At 36.9% G+C, this 16,015-nt stretch overlaps 1 protein-coding gene across 9 annotated transcripts in view; it reads left to right on the top strand.

The window, feature by feature from the left end:
- The window catches only part of FIP1L1 (factor interacting with PAPOLA and CPSF1), a 49,256-nt gene that overhangs the window by 12,424 nt on the left and 20,817 nt on the right, over positions 1-16,015 (top strand). For all 9 annotated transcript variants that reach the window (XM_069856060.1, XM_069856056.1, XM_069856053.1 and 6 more), the window contains 3 exons: positions 1,640-1,749; positions 13,680-13,773; positions 14,852-15,005. In XM_069856060.1, the coding sequence (XP_069712161.1) occupies positions 1,640-1,749; positions 13,680-13,773; positions 14,852-15,005 (358 nt within the window). The remainder of the gene's footprint in view (positions 1-1,639; positions 1,750-13,679; positions 13,774-14,851; positions 15,006-16,015) is intronic.

The raw sequence follows: 16,015 nt of genomic DNA, 5'->3' as shown, positions 1-16,015 counted from the left end.
GAGTCACTATGACTTTATGTTAGCATGAACAGATCAGAAGCTCTCCGGGGCTTTTTGTCTTCCTCATTTGTCATTATAATAGTGTCATGCAATGATTATGGGGGTCAGTGGGGGTTATGATCTTCCGTTGTAGCTAATTACTACAGTCAAACTACTCTGACCTGTTACCTGGAAGGAAGAAAGCTAAATATTCCAAAATAAAGCTTCCCTTATTTCTCAATATTGACTCTCTGGGGGTCCAAAGACAGACAATAAGGGACAGTATAATATAATTGCATTTTAAGAGTCTGAAGTAAGACAGAGTTTGTAATGTCCTTCACGAGAAGTGTACATAAAATTGTTACTTTTTTTTGTTCATTTTTTTCCACTCTTCTGAAATGGTCTCATATAATTTACTTAGATTAATCTTGCAACTGGCAAGACTCTTGTCTCCTACATTTTCCAGTTACTCATCAGTTAATAGAAGTCTTACAGATTTTTTCATCTAAATACTTAAACCAAGCCACCTCTTTTTAGTATTTTTTATACATATTTGTGGATACTAAAGTTAATGCAACTTTTAAGGAATCTTAACTATTTACATGCATTTTTGTGGAGTAGGGAAAGAGGCACATGTGTGTAGAAGTTGGATTCTACAAAAGCTTAGTAGTTCACTTGCCTACAGGAAGCTGTGACATCAGAGCCTGTATGAAGTTATACCATGAGTGAACTAGCTGGATTCCCATACAGTAAACTAGCATGTATTGCAAGTTAAATAAATGGAAAATACTTTATGGTTTTAGGAATTCTTTTTTTGTATTTTTAAAAGACAGTTTGCTGTCAATTTTAATTTTGAGCTTTAAGCTTAATGATTAATGCCTTTTTGGCTAATTACCTCTGTAGAGCGATGTAGCTATGTGGCTGATACAGTGAGAATGTCTTTAAAAACTGAGTCAGTACGGGTTTGTCTTTAACGCTAACACATGCAGGTTTTTCTTTCATATATAATGTGCTGCTGCATTGAAACAATGCTTGAAGTACTTGCACAAAACGTCTGGTGTAGCTTTAATAATGTCTCTGGAATTTTGCAGTACTTTAGAATTGAAGTATTTAATTTGAACTAAAGAAAAATCTGTTAAAGTTGATATAAGCCAAAGTATGAGGTGACTTCCTGATATGACTCAGAAATTAAGTAGTTAGTAGATCTCATCATCAGTAAGGTAGATGGAGAGCAGACTGTTTCTTGTGTCATGGTTTGTTATTGGGTAGCAGCCTTGTTAGATATGCCTGTTAAGATTGTAAAGGCCATTTTTTAAAATAATAATTTTACTTTTTAAAATTAAGATGTTATTTTATGCATACAGAAAATAAGAAAATCAGTTTTGTCTGTTGTTCATATTCAAATCAAATGCTTGGGAAATAAATAGTAAAACTCTAATCTGTAAATTTTTTCTCTGGCATATTGCTTCTTGTATAAATGTTAAATAGTACTTAAGTAATATCCTTATAAAATATGGAAATTTATTAGCTATGCAAAGGTGACAGTTCTTTTTAAAGCTTAATTAAAGTTGGACTTACTTTCTTTTTGTTTTGGCTATGTGCTGTGGTGGGCCTTACTACACTTCTGAGGTTAAACTAATAATAAAACATTATTTTGAAGGTACAGCAGGGCAGAACTGGAAATTTGGAGAAAGAGTTGGCAGTACAGTCGACCAAAGCTGATTTCACATCTCCTCCTGCCTTATTCAAATCAGGAATCCCAACAAACAGGTTGGTCAGATAGTTGTAACTCAAGACCAAAAAACTTTTTATACTGTTTCCTCTATGTATTTGAAGTTCATGATTTTTGTAGGAAGAAAGCAGAATGTATTTCTCTAGAGGGTAGAAATTAGGGGGAAAGTGATCCTAATCACTTTTAGCCTTCAGTCACTGTTATACGTGAATGCTGTACTACATTCTTGGCTTTTCAGGAAGGAGAAAGTAGGAGGAAAGGGAGAAAAAAGCAGCAGTACCAAATAACCAGGCAGCTATACAAATCCAGGTGTTGATGGGTGACACCATGTTTTTTAATGTGTAGAATAGATTGGCCAATGAAATGCCTAGCTAGTGTATTTAGTTCTGTAGGTGTGGGTATTAGCTAACACACATTTTCCTTTAAACAAAACTGAATTAGACAGCTATGAATTAAACAACTGGAGGATTCCTGGAACCCAGTCTCTTTCCTGCAAGGTAGTTTTACCTTCTCCATATTTTAATATTTCACTATCGTTTCTCTGAAATGAGAGAAATTGTTTCTTTACTAGTGTTTCTTCTCCTCCTTCTCCCTGCTCCAGGCTTTAATAAGTTCTGTCTTTTCTATTCTAAGCTACTTTAGTTTGATACCTGGTACTTCGCTTACGATGAATCCACTCTTCAGCATTGCTTTAGTGAGCAAGTGATCTTGTACAGTGCTTTTGGTTTTGCATAAATTGAAAGCCATTGTCTTATCAATGATTGCAAGGAAGTAGAGCACATTGTACACTTTTATCGAGAGTTAAGGATTAGCATCTATGACTTGTCTTTAGTGCTATGTCTTAAGTACCTTGAGTAATTCGGAGGCTGCCATGGTCATTTATTGCATCCTTTTAGAGTCAGTTGAAGATCCAAATGTATTTCTCTTGGGTTGGAAAAAAAATGTTCTGCTTGGTACTTCCGCCTATATTTTTCTTTCACTCCTGGAATCTTGAATATTCCCTCTGGTAGGTTACTTCTTTACTGAGCTATCAGATTATATTGCTCTGGTTTAAATAGATTTTAGTTTGAGGGCTTTTTTTCCATTTTCATTTGTCTAAGTAGCAGTAAAAGTCTTCCAGGCTTTGTACCAACCCCGTAACGATTTTGGTTTTCACTTTTCTTTTTTGAATAGCTTCTTATGTGTGGTGTTTTTTGTAAAACATTTCTCAAGACTGCATGACTGTTCACTGGGGTAAGGATTCCAAATCTGTATCTAGTACAGATTTTGTTACAGAATTTCAGTTCTTCGTGTGTCTCATTAGTTGACAGAAAATCTCCAAAATACTTTAGAAAGTAGTTAGTGACTAGGATATTAAAAAGTGGTTCATCTTAAAATTGTAGGAAAAACATATTGCGTAAATTCTGTGTTTCTGTGAAATTCGCATTTATTTTGAGAAACCTGTGTATCTTTAGGGATGGGAACCAGTAAATTAATTTGGCCTGTTGTATAGATAAAGAGAAGACAAAATGGTACATTTCTAGTTGTATCACTTGTGCATTCTGATTAGAATGGGTAGTTTTATATACATTTAGTATGACTGCTGTAATTGTAAGTAGTCACAATGGTAAAGCTCACTTCTTTCCATATTTAATATACATTTGCTTTAAAACAATTCTTACGTGAAGAAGAAGGTATTTCTTCCTAGAGTTCAGAAGAAGTCTGAGATTAGCTCGGTGAATATGTCTTGTCTGTGTGGATTATAGACTATTACTTGAATGACTGTTTCAGAATGCAGCTATTTTCTGCCTAACTAGGCAGTGTGTCATGGGATTGAACTTTATTTTTCTTTAATTAAAGAGCTTGGTTTAGGTAGGCAGATTCTTTTTTCAGCAGTGCAGCTCTTTGATAATTTAAAATAATTATCTGTATGTCATGAGCATTTGCAGGAACTTTGTTATAAAATTACTGGAAACATTTCTCTTGTAGCAGTAAAACCTCTCAGCTTCTAGCAGTAGTTGGTATATTTGGTGAAAGGAAGGGAAGACTGATGTGACTGAGTATAGCAGCATTGGTGTAGGGATCAGTAAGGAGCTGGGCATAAGGAAAACAGGAAATCCAAGAGCAGAAGAGAGAGACACGCAATGCTAATTTAGCATTTTAATTCTCCATTTATTAGTGAGGACTGCAACATCACTTTGTGGATGATTTTACACATAGGTATCACAGCATATGTTCCTCTTTAATGGGAAGTCTGAGAACAGGTAGTGTGGTTTTGCTTTTGTGCATTTGCTTGTAAACAAACATTAAAATGATTTTGTTCCTATTGTTTGTACCTTTTTAGTTTGAATACAACGGATGTTCACATATGATTACAGTTGAAATTCTCAAAAAAAGCCATTCTCTGGGGTTCAGAAAGAATATTACTTATTACCAACAAGAAGGCTGTAGTTTGAAAAATAGAAACAGAATTATTGCTCACCAGCAAATGGAAGTTACTACTTCACTAGAATTGGATACTGGCATTTAAATCAAAGGAAAGTTCAGTGCTTGTTCATACAATATGGCTGCGTGAGAAATTTTACTTGAATTTATAAGCAATGGCTGTCTTAGTCATAGCTGTGCTATTAGTTGCTTAGAAGTTACACCAGAAATTCTCGTCTTGATTCTTTGATATTTAGGGCTATTGAATATCAAAAAGTGTTCTGCAAGCCTGACGGAGGAGTTCAAACATAGAAACAGTTTTGTAAATGCACATCATATACAAACGATATGGTATAAACCAGAATGTTTATTCTCCAGAGGTAGTTAATTGAAGATTTATTGCGTACATATTCACAATTAAGGTAGAAAACCTGAAGGAACCTCTTTTGAGTGTAGTGCTTTCTAGAACATATAGGGGATTTAACATGTTGTGAAGTACTTCTAGCCAGCCAGGTTATAGAGGTATCTTGCTGGTTTTTAGACTGGTACTTTTCCTTATTTTTAAAGGACTGTGCGATAGTATCTCATTAGTAGCAGAGGAATAAGCTTTACAAGCTGGATGCAGAAATGGTATTTTCTCATTCCAGTAAAATCTTGACTAGCTCTTTATCTCAGAACTTTGTCCTGTCAGAAGTTCATGGGTTTTTTTTAACCTCCCTTTATGTTTTTTGGGTTATTACTAAGGAGTAATAAATCCATTTTAAATGGATTTTGCCTTCAGAGAAATTAGCCTGTCAGTTGGATGGGCTGTTTTTCAGCTTTGTCTGTGTTTGGGTCTTTCCGTAAACAGAATTTTTGTAGAAAATGGACTTGTGATATGTCATTGCTATGTAAAAATACAAGTTTCTCTTGTTCTGTGAACTAGACAAAAAAGACTAAACAATGACACTTAGATGTTATCTTGAAAACATGTATATTTCATATGTCAGTGATGGCTTTATTAAGTCTGTCCACTTCTTAATTATATCCATCAGTGAGCTCAGAAAAGTTGAGGCTTTCATCAAGAGGAGAATCACAGAATCATAGAATGGTTTGGGTTGGAAGGGACCTTAAAGATCATCTCATTCCATTTTGAGCTTCTCATTAACCATCATCCCCAAGTCGTTCTCTGCAGGGCTGCTCTCAATCACATTGTCCCCCCTCGTGTTATTGAAACTGCGGATTGCCTCAACCTGCAGAATGTAGGACTGTGCATTTGGCCTTGTTGAACCTCAAGAAATTCACATAAGCCAATTTCTCTAGCTTGCCCAGGTCCCTGTTAAAGCATAAAACAGATAGGAAGACAAGAAGGAACACAAGAACATATACAGTACAGTTTTTAAACTATGGTATCATTCTGTAATTTTTTTAGTCAGCTATGTCTAGTGAATAAATGTGACATCCAGTAGTTAGACCATTTCTGAATTACGAGAAGTCTGGTTTTTTTCAAAATGCAATTAATTACTTGTGTTGGTGATAAGAGGTGGTATCTGAAACTGTGTACTTGGAAAATAATTGTGTTTGTCTTTTATTTTCTTGTGTTCTCTTCCCCCTTTCTCTTTGCTGTGTAGAACCTAAATAAGCTCAACTTGCCAAAAGAGATTGAGGTATCTTTCTGAATTAAATCTCCATGGAGGGTGGTACTCATCATGCAAATAGCTCGTAAATAATCATTCTCTAATGAGAGTGAAATCGCTCACTGAGTTGCTGAAATGTTCCTTTCAAGCTACACTTTGTATGAACTCTGCTGTGGGTTCATATGCATCCCACACGTGTGGATTGCCTTTTTATGTTTGGGTGTGTCTGTTGGGAATGCATCTGTATCCCAGGTGCCCAGATGGTGTGAGGGACAAATCTAAGCTCACTCTTTTCTTTGCAGGCAGCGCTGAGACAGAAACCTAGTAACGCCTGCTTAACATCTTACCACTAAGCTAGATAATGGCTGCAGAATCTTTGCAATTTCCCCATGTGCCAGCTTGCTGTGACTTAAGATCCAAGACTTTAGATTTGCCACTTTTACAAACTGCTGAACTGTTAAATACTGGAAAATTAGACATCTCTCTTACCTTTGTGAAGATTACCCTTATGACAGTGGTGTCATCTGCTGCTCCATTTGCAAGTGAACGTATGCCATCTCGTTCAGTCTCAGACTCTTCTGATGGAATACTTCATGAAATTATTATTGCAGTCTTGGGAATAAATAATTTTTCAATTTTAAGGTATGATGGCACATTCCTGAACTCTTTCATCGTTACAAAAATTACATCTCTTAGCAGCTGTTGGGCAAGAACAATAGATGTACCGCTATAAAATATTAATTAAAAAAATTACAAAGCACCAACTCCGTAAGAATGAGTAAGGCATAGGCATAGTCTTCAGACTCTAGAAAAATTAAATGAAAGCCCTATTTATTTCAGTAAAACTTATGTCTAGCAACCAATTGATAATCTAGATTTGCTTCCTTTGATAATGCAGTGTTGTATTTGGGTTGCTTCCCAAGCAAAAATTGGTATTATTGTGGTATGATCAATGCATATACCACTTTGATGTCCAGTACTCATGCATGTACATAGCACATGTTTTCAACACTGATTTCAAGGCTTGCTGGCAGTGTGCAAACAGTGCAGGAGAAGAGTCTTGATTTGAAGTACATCACTTCCAAGTGGAAGCCCTGCAAAATTGGAGCGAGACAAGCAGGGGATCACCCGAGGAAGGATTTATTTCTGTAGAAGAGTCATCTATCACAAACAAGGTCTAAATGGTAAAATGTGTTTTCTAGGGTACGAGGTTTCATAATTAGAGAAGATACCAGTGACAGAGGGGAACCAGTATCTTAGAACTATGAAGCCAAATGAGTTGTCAGATAATTTTAGAGGCTGAGGCAAAGTTTTGTTGTTTTAAAAAATATATTTGTCCTTTCATTTCTTTCATTGCTAGCGAAACACACATGGTTTACCAGTTGTTTTATGATACCCATGTATCCTCATTAGGTACTGAAAGCAAAATAATAATAATTAAGAAAAAGTGTGGCAGTACTGGAATATGTTTCTGCAAGATCACTGGGGAGGGTTAGGAAAGCAGTTCTTGATTATTTCAAGACTTAGGCTGAAATAATCTGACTTTTAGAATGGAATGTTAGAAGATCAGAGAATGTCTTAAACTTGTGTTATCCTTGGAGAGGCTGCTATATAATATATACCATTTCAGTTTGCAGATGTGTTTTTAGAGACTCCTGTACCATTGGGCTTTTTTTTCTTCCAAGTTGCTGTGCTTAATGAACTTGCTTTAAAATCCAGGAAGAAGCTCTAAACCCAGATATTGAAAAGCTCAAAGGAAGGGCATTTGGATCATCCTCAGTATGCAGTCTGCCAAGGAACTTTTAGATTATGTCTGGGAGATCTAACTGATCATACTATGGTGTCTGCTGTATCTTTTTCGGCTCCATTGGAATCCAGGTATTTGAGCAGTTGGGGTTAGAGCCATCAGTCTGGCAGAACTTGGAGCCTCTATTCCAACTTCCAGCTCTTCTTACTGTTATTTGTATTAATGTTGTTAGCAGTTCACTAGTTAGAAAAACATTCAGGAGCTTCTCTTCTAAAACTAGAAGTTTTGGTATTTTTTTTCTTTCTTTCTTTGAATTTCTTTTCTGAAATTTCCTGAAGGTTTTTCCCGGTCTTTCTTTGATTTTGTTATGTATCTTGCTATTGATACCTATTGCCAGTTTTCTTTCCTATGGCTTCTATTACAGGTGTGACACAGGTATAACTTATTTTCCCTCAACCGTTAGCAACGTAGTTTTATACCCCATTTTCTAATGGAGTTGACCTAAATGAATGATGATTTTTAATCTTTCTTAGAAGTCAACCATGGGCTGCAGGGCAGGTAGGTTTTGTTCTGTCTGCATAAGAATAGTAAAGTTATAAATTCTCTATAATCTGGGTTTCATTTGTTCTGGGGCTGCAAGCTGGGAAGTTCACTAAACTTTAGATTCTTCCTGTCCTCAAAATAGTGGTTTCCCATTGTCATGGATACTAGATTTTAGTAATGACATTCAGATCCTTGTCATATAATTTTCTAGTCTGGCGCCTGGAATCCTTCTTTACTTCCAGTATGTTCCCCTGTGGTTGACTTATTGAGGATTTTCAGAGCTTGATTATGCTTTAAATTTTAGTGTTTCTATCCAATGGAGTACAATCACATCTTTGCTCTCAGTGTATCCTTTTTATTCTGCTTTGCCAAGTTTAAAAATATAAAGTTGCAATTGACAGCTACATGGCCACAATTTCAGATGCTCTTTGGGTCTTAAAGATACCTCTTGTAACTGTATAAGTACACACATGGGAATTAGGAGTTTTATGGTAGGAGCAACTTCTAATAGGCATAAGCTTAATGGATTGGAAACTTTGGTGTGTTACATTTGCACATTATCTCCAGTATGGACTGGAATAACTTGCTAGGCATTGTGAACTGAAATCACTGGAAACCACTGAAAGTTGAAATGCAGCGTTAAGGCTTTTTCTAAATAAAATGCACCTTTTCGAAAAAATTTAAGAGAGATAGCTAAGTCTTACTGAGTTTTTCTGTAGCTTTATCACTTTGTGAAAGTATGGAAAGGACAAGAAAATAATTGATCTGGGCCAGAAATTGGGCGCAAGGTCTTTGAACTCTTTTGGTGAGGATGCAGGTGGCATCCTGTGTGAAGGCTTTTTGACATGTTTGTCAGCATCCCTAAGAAAGTGAGATTGCAGCCTTGCTGTATTTGGCTCTTAATGTGCCCATAGAAAAATCTCACCTTTTTCCTACTTCAGATTAGTATTAATTTCTTTTAGAATGTGGCACCAAGACATGGATTCTCTGAAATAATTAGAAATAAGGGGCCCACGTGAAGCTTATCTTTACTTTACAAGAGCACTCTGTTTTCCTGTAAGTACGTGTGAAGGCAGTCTATCCTGAGAGTGAAACACGAGGTTAGAAAGAAATACGCATATTGCCCAGTATTAAAGCTGTTCTGAAAGTGGGCTAAATAATTTCCTGAATAGGTGAAGAAAGGTCTGACACAGCTAGCTTATTCTAATTAATTTGAGTCACGAATTGTGAGGTTTTAATCATTGCAAAAAAATCATCATGAACCTTGTTAAGCAGATACAGAGGATGGGTGAGGGAGAGTTGAAATAAAATCATAGGATCACATGGTTGGAAAAGACTTCTGAGATCGAGTCCAACCGTATCTGTCCACTACTAAACCATACCCCTGAGCACTTCATCTACCCGTCTTTTAAATAACTCCAGGGATGGTGACTTAACCACCTCCCTGGGCAGCCTGTTCCAGTGCCTGATAACCCCTCCTGTGAAGAAATTTTTCCTGATACCTAATCTTAACCTCCCTTGGTGCAACTTCAGGCCATTTCCTCTTGTCCTATTGCCTGTCACTTGGGAGAAGAGACCAACATCCACCTTTCTACAACCTTCTTTCAGGTAGTTGTAGACAGCTCCTTCACTAGCTTTGTTGCCCTTCTCTGGACATGCTCCAGGACCTCAATTTCCTTCTTGTAGTGAGGGGCCCAGAACTGGACACAGTATTAGAGGTGTGTACAGGGGTACAGTCACATCCCTGGTCCTGCTAGCCACATTGTTTCTGATACAGGCCAAAATGCCATTTGCCTTTTTGGCCACCTGAGCACATTGCTGGCTCATGTTCATCCAGCTGTCAACCAACACCCAGGTCCTTTTATGCCAGGCAGCTTTCTGGCTACTCTTCCCCAAGCCTATATGAGGTGGTTGTGTCCCAAGTGCAGGACTCAGCAGTTGGCTTTGTTGAATCTCATACTGTTGGTCTCAGCCCATCGATCCAGCATGTCCAGATCCCTCTGTAGAGCCTCTCTACCGCTGAGCAGGTCAACACTTCTTCCCAGCTTAGTGTTATCTGCAAACTTACTAAGGGTACTTTCAATCTTCTCATCTGGATCATCAATAAAGATATTGAACAGAACTGGACCCAACACTGATACCTGGGGAACATCATCTGTGACCAGCCTCCAGCTGGATTTAACTCCATTCACCACCACTCTTTGGTCCTTGCCATCCAGCCAGTTTTTTACCCAGCAGAGGGTATGCCTGTCCAGACCAGTGGCAGCCAGTTTCTCAAACAGAACACTGAGAAAATTATGTCAAAGGCTTTACTGAAGTCCAGGTATCCTATATCCACAGCCATTCCCTTGTCCACTAAGTGGGAAACCTTTTCATAAAATGGGATCAGGTTTGTTTGGCAGGACCTACCTTTGATAAACCCATGTTGACTGGGCCTAATCACCTGATTGCCTTGCGTGCTGTGATAGTACTCAAGATGACCTACTCCATGATCTTTCCTGACACCAGGGTCAGACTGGCAGACAGGCCAGTCCTTTCCCTGGATCTTCCCTCCCACCCTTCTTGTAGATGGGTGTAACATTTGCCTCAATCAAATGGAACTTCCCCAGTTATCCAGGACTGATTGTAGGTGATGGGAAGGGTTTTGGTGAGCACCTCTGCTGGCTCCCTTTGTACCCTCAGGTGGATCCCATCCAGTCCCATAGACTTGTGAATGTCTAACTGGCCCAGCAGGTCTCTTAACCATTTCCTCTTGGATAATTGAAGCTTTGTTCTGCTCTCTCTCCCTGTCTTCTTGTCTTCTGGCTCAGGAGGCTGAGTATCCATAAAACATCTGACCTTACTATTAAAGAGTGAGACAAATGGCACTGACTAATAATTGTCCCTGTAGTGACTCTGAGAAATATGATTATAGGTAGGAACAATATATTTTCTACTTCCTATCTGACTTGCATCTCGGAATTTTAAAATACATTTGAAGAAAAAATTTAAATTGAGGGAGAAGTTTAGATGTGTGTGGTTATTAGTGCTGTATTTTTTTCAGCAGACCGAGGCTAACATCCACCTTGTTTGCAGAAATACAGCAGCTTGCTGTTACACAACTTAATAAGTGAAAAACTTGAGGAGAAAAAAGATTTATTAATGGAACTTTGGGGTAATGTTATTTAAGATTAATTACTTTTTTATTATTAAGAATCACAATTACTTATTTTTTGTTTCTGTTCTTTTATGCCAGTTTAAGCTCAAAGACCAGTTCTCAATCTTTTTTCCAATCCCTATCTGTTTAAAGGAGGCAGCAGTTTTTCTCCGGAGTTATAAGGAAAATATACTCTGTTATTCAAGTGTGAAAATTTGAAAAAATAGCCTTCAGACACTGAAGAGAGATCTCTCTAGCATAACAAACATTTTGTTTAGGGTTGCAGTTTCATTTATGGAATGAATAATAGATTTCATAATTCACATTGACCCTTTATCCAGGACTTAATGAGGACAAGTAAATAGAAATAGAAAATTTTTTATCTCACTGCTGATATTGCTCCTATATTTGCTTATGCCTTTAATTGTGGGCAATAATACTGAAGTCAGTTTGACAGGGACTTGGAAATCTGCCTTCATGCCAAACTCATGGAGGAAAGGAGAGAAGAGCTGTCCAAACTGCTGGCTAGGACATTAGCCACCTTATCCAAAGATGATTATGAAGTTTTCCTCTGATAGTTCTTTGGTATGGAGACCTCAACAGCTTGCTTCTGTAGCCTGAAGGAAGAAGAATAAGGATTTGTATACAGAATTAAAAGGAAAGATGATTAATTCATAGTATTATAGAATTCATAGTATTATAGAATGATACAGATTTGTTGTATGCATCTTTAATGTATTTATATTTAACAAAATATTTTTCACAATGGTTAACAGACATGTCTCTAAGGAAGCCTCTGTAGCCCTTTCTAGCAGAATCAACTGCTGTACTTCTGTCTTAATAGTACAGGTGATTCAAAGTCAATTTAGCTTTATTACTGAAAATTGTTAATCTATATAGAATTGTAAATATATGAGGAAAATGTTGGCAGGGGTTGTGGGGTGGTGTGGAAAAAAAAAAACCCAGTTGTCTGTGTTCGTAGTGATAGGCTGTAATTTGTCTGTTACCCATTGAGAAAGAGACTCTGGAATTATTATTGCTACTTCCCAAAATGTCAGTTCCATTTCATCAGCAAAAATTAAAAAATGCAGTTGTAGTTGTTGTTAGCAGTGGGGAACAAAATGGGAGAAGTCACTATCATAGTATATGTAACGGTGATGCACTTAGAGCTCAATAGTATCTGTGGTTCTGTTTAAGTCATTCAAAGAAGGATATATTAAAAATAGGAGGAGTCCTCAAAAAGGTAAAAATAAATAATGAAAGTTACAGAGTCATTTCTGTGTAAGAGGAGATATGGGCTAGTTCAAGTTGGGAAAGAGACAACTGAAAAGAGATATAAGAGAGGTACCAAGAGTGCTATGCTGCCAGAGAACAGGGAATTCATGTATTTTTTTTTTAACGAAAGCACTGTAGGCACCAAATGCAGTTCCTAGACAGAAAGTAGGTGAAACGATCTCATCACTGGAGACAAAATGTACAAGAATGTTCAGAAGAGATATGCAAATTCGAGTTAGTCAAGGGTTATTTAACACAATGGCAAAGTTACTTGAGAGGTCCTAAATTTTTAACTTGGGAGAAACTGGGAAAGAAAAAAAAATACATGTATATGTCGCTTTTCTTGTCAACTTTCTCTAAAAATCCGTTACTAACTACTTTGAAGGTAGGTGTGCTTAATTTACATTATGTTCTTGTTACCTGTTTGGGTTGTAAGGGAGACTGAGATGAGTCTTGTGCTGCTGTATTGCCCTTTTTTTTAATTGAGGTGAACACAGCGTTTACCTATGTAAATGTTTTAGAGTAGTTTGAGAGAAATGGCTTGCATTTGGAAAACTGAGGAACAGAGGTATGAACGTCTGGTCTAAGATTCCTTTGAGTTTAACGCAAGGTTTAATTTAAGAGGCAATGCTTACTAGTTTCATATGCTTTCTGTTTGATATTAAAACTGTGTAGTTGGAAACAAGAGGGATGGTGGCTGATTTTATTCAGTATCTATAGTGTGCGTGGTAGGGTTGACTTGCATTTATTTCTACCTTCTAACTTACCTTTATTTGATCTTCCGTGGAGTCCTCCAGTACTGTTTCTTGCGGTTTAGAATTTTTTCTAGTTATTAGTTATAACTATTTTCCTTTAGATTGTTGTAGAAGATGTTTAATATACTTCCTTCTTACGGGGATTTTTTTGTGATCTCACTGTAATATTGCTTTTTGTTTTTCCATTTATCAGCATCAGAAGTGTAGATTTATTATCTTGTAGCAGATGGAAGGAGAATGGGGAGACAGTCATCTTTCATCTCACAGGAGTCTTTACCATTGTATTGTTTAGTTTTACACACATATTTCAGCAAATCTGTCACATTAAATGCTATTCAGAAACAATCTGTTATGTTTTATACAGGAGAAGGAACTTGAGGTTTTTGGAATGAGAGAAGTCCGTAAGACTGCATTCTCTTATTTTTCTGGTTTGTTTTCTTTTCTTTTCTTTTTCTAGTTTTGCTTGTTGATTCTGGTTTGTCTTCTGTTGCAGGCGCTTAACTGGCACAATAGATGTAATTGGACAGACCATCACTATCAGCAGGGTGGAAGGACGACGGCGTGCTAATGAAAACAGCAACATACAGGTTTTATACTGCAGATTTACACACTATCTTTGACTAATAGACATTTTTCCTTTCCCTGTCAGTTGTCATTAAAACACTTCAATCTGTGTGAATTGAGTAATACAGAAGAAGCTTTAAGTTCAGGAAGAAAGTTAGGGCAGTTAATTGAAGTATATTAAGATGAAATATTAGATATATTTTAAAAGGTACATGTTTTGGTATGCTTACTGAAAGGAAATAAGCAATATTGCAGACTTGCCATCCAGCAGACAGCACTGGCTCTACTTGATCTGCATGGGATAGCACTTTGTTTACTAAGTGACAAAGATAAATATTTAGACTGCCTATCCAGTTCTCCCCTATTCCTGCCGGACACTAATGCTGAAAGTGAAAGCCTCTTCAAATGCAGTTTGAGAAGCGCAGTCTTCTAAAATAATTTGTGACAGAATAAGTAGTTGACAGTGTTCTTTTTTAATTATTATTTTATTGTGTTATTTTACCATAAATTATGAGATCAGTCTTCATGATTTTAATCTTTATGAGCTCGGATTATCTTAAGAAAGTGACTAAATACACTTTTTCTCTCCTGACTTACCTGTGGAGAAGAATCAAGGTGGCTTGGTGCTCTAGCTGCATCACCATGCTGACTTACTAATTATTTTTATATCATCATTATTAGGAAGATAATAGTGGACTGTAATGCTTATATGAAAAACACCGCCATATGTTTTTCAGCTGATTTTCTGGCAGTGTTTAAGTAATTAGATGTCTTGGGATTTTTTGTGGTTTTCATATTGATATTTGCAATATTTTCCTCTACATGTAAATCTGAGAATTTGGAGAGGAGCGTGTTCATATGGCTTATATTCCTTCTCAGATGTTATGTTTATTGTTCCCTCTTGGCTACTCTTAGACCCTCAGAGATATTTAGCAAGTATGGGACACTGAACTATACATAGGGATGCAGACAGAGCTTAAGCTGTCTGACTGTGACTCTTTAGGTGCATAAGTAATACTTTCCTGTTGTAACTGGAGAGTGAGGAAACATATCTTCTACCCTTTGACATAGCAATTGTAACTGTAGTTTGATATTTTACAGGTTCTTTCAGAACGATCTAATCCTGAAGTAGACAATTTTACCAAGCCACCTCCATTTTTCCCTCCAGGAGCTCCACCTACCCACCTTCCACCACCTCCTTTCCTCCCACCCCCTCCAACTGTCAGTACTGCTCCACCTCTAATTCCCCCACCAGGTAAATATCCTGAACTACATAGGATGTGAAATCCAAGAGATGCATTACCATCAAATGCTTGGTGATAATTAATTAAAGGCAGTGCATTCCATGCATGTTTGGCTGTGTGCATAAAATTTCAGAATTTTGTGTTATACTTCTTTTCATAAACATATCAGCAAGACAGAAACTTTTGCCTTTACTTTCTCAGTAAGAGTAGTCCCAAGTAGTAGATAATTATGTAAAGACTAAATGTTGGATCTTGTGTCCTTGAAAATGTGTGACGTGAGAAGCTATTTTCTATGATTCAAGTACTGTTAATGCTGTTGAAAGGTGCACTTTAACAAATCATTGTACAAACTTTGGGACTAAAACCATGGTATACCATGAGTTTATGTTAAAAGGTGGATTCTCTGATGTCTAAGGTCAAAGCAGCAATGGAAACTGTAATTCCCCTTTCACCTCACAGTGTGTATGAATTCCCAAAGGTCTGGTAAGAATTGCATTTGTGCCATATCCTTTCTTTCAGCCAGAGGTCTTATTAACACCCGATGTTTTTATCCAGCATCCTGTGCCTGTGAATCTCAGAGAAATCAAAGTACTTTGAGAGCTCTTCTCATTGTTAATTCTGGTTTGAAATCTACTGATATTTACTGACTATTCACTGAGACCTGATACTTACGGAAATTTACTGGGGGAAGCATCATGGGCATTTGCACAAATAGTTACTCAAATGTTGTCGTTTAAGGAATTAAGTTCATAAGGATTTAGTAAGGTCAGTGAGAAATGAAAATAGATGGAGAAACTTCAAGGAGTGTTGGAGTAGGAAAGTAAAGGACTTCTATAAAAAAGGGATTGATTTAAGATAGAGCCCATTTCCTTATTTTTTCCTTTGGTTCGTTACATTCTTTTGCTTGACTTCTTCTGAAATCTAGCTGAGCAGTTTCTTTGTTATTCTGCTATTCCATAGTGAATCTTTCAAAAGTTCCTCTATTAATACTCGTACATATAAGCAAAGGCATAACATTATT

The sequence above is a fragment of the Phaenicophaeus curvirostris genome, chromosome 4 (assembly GCF_032191515.1).
Source record: "Phaenicophaeus curvirostris isolate KB17595 chromosome 4, BPBGC_Pcur_1.0, whole genome shotgun sequence".
Classification (NCBI taxonomy): domain Eukaryota; kingdom Metazoa; phylum Chordata; class Aves; order Cuculiformes; family Cuculidae; genus Phaenicophaeus; species Phaenicophaeus curvirostris.
Note: the sequence above shows the minus strand (reverse complement) of the source record. Positions and strands in the feature narration are given on the sequence as shown.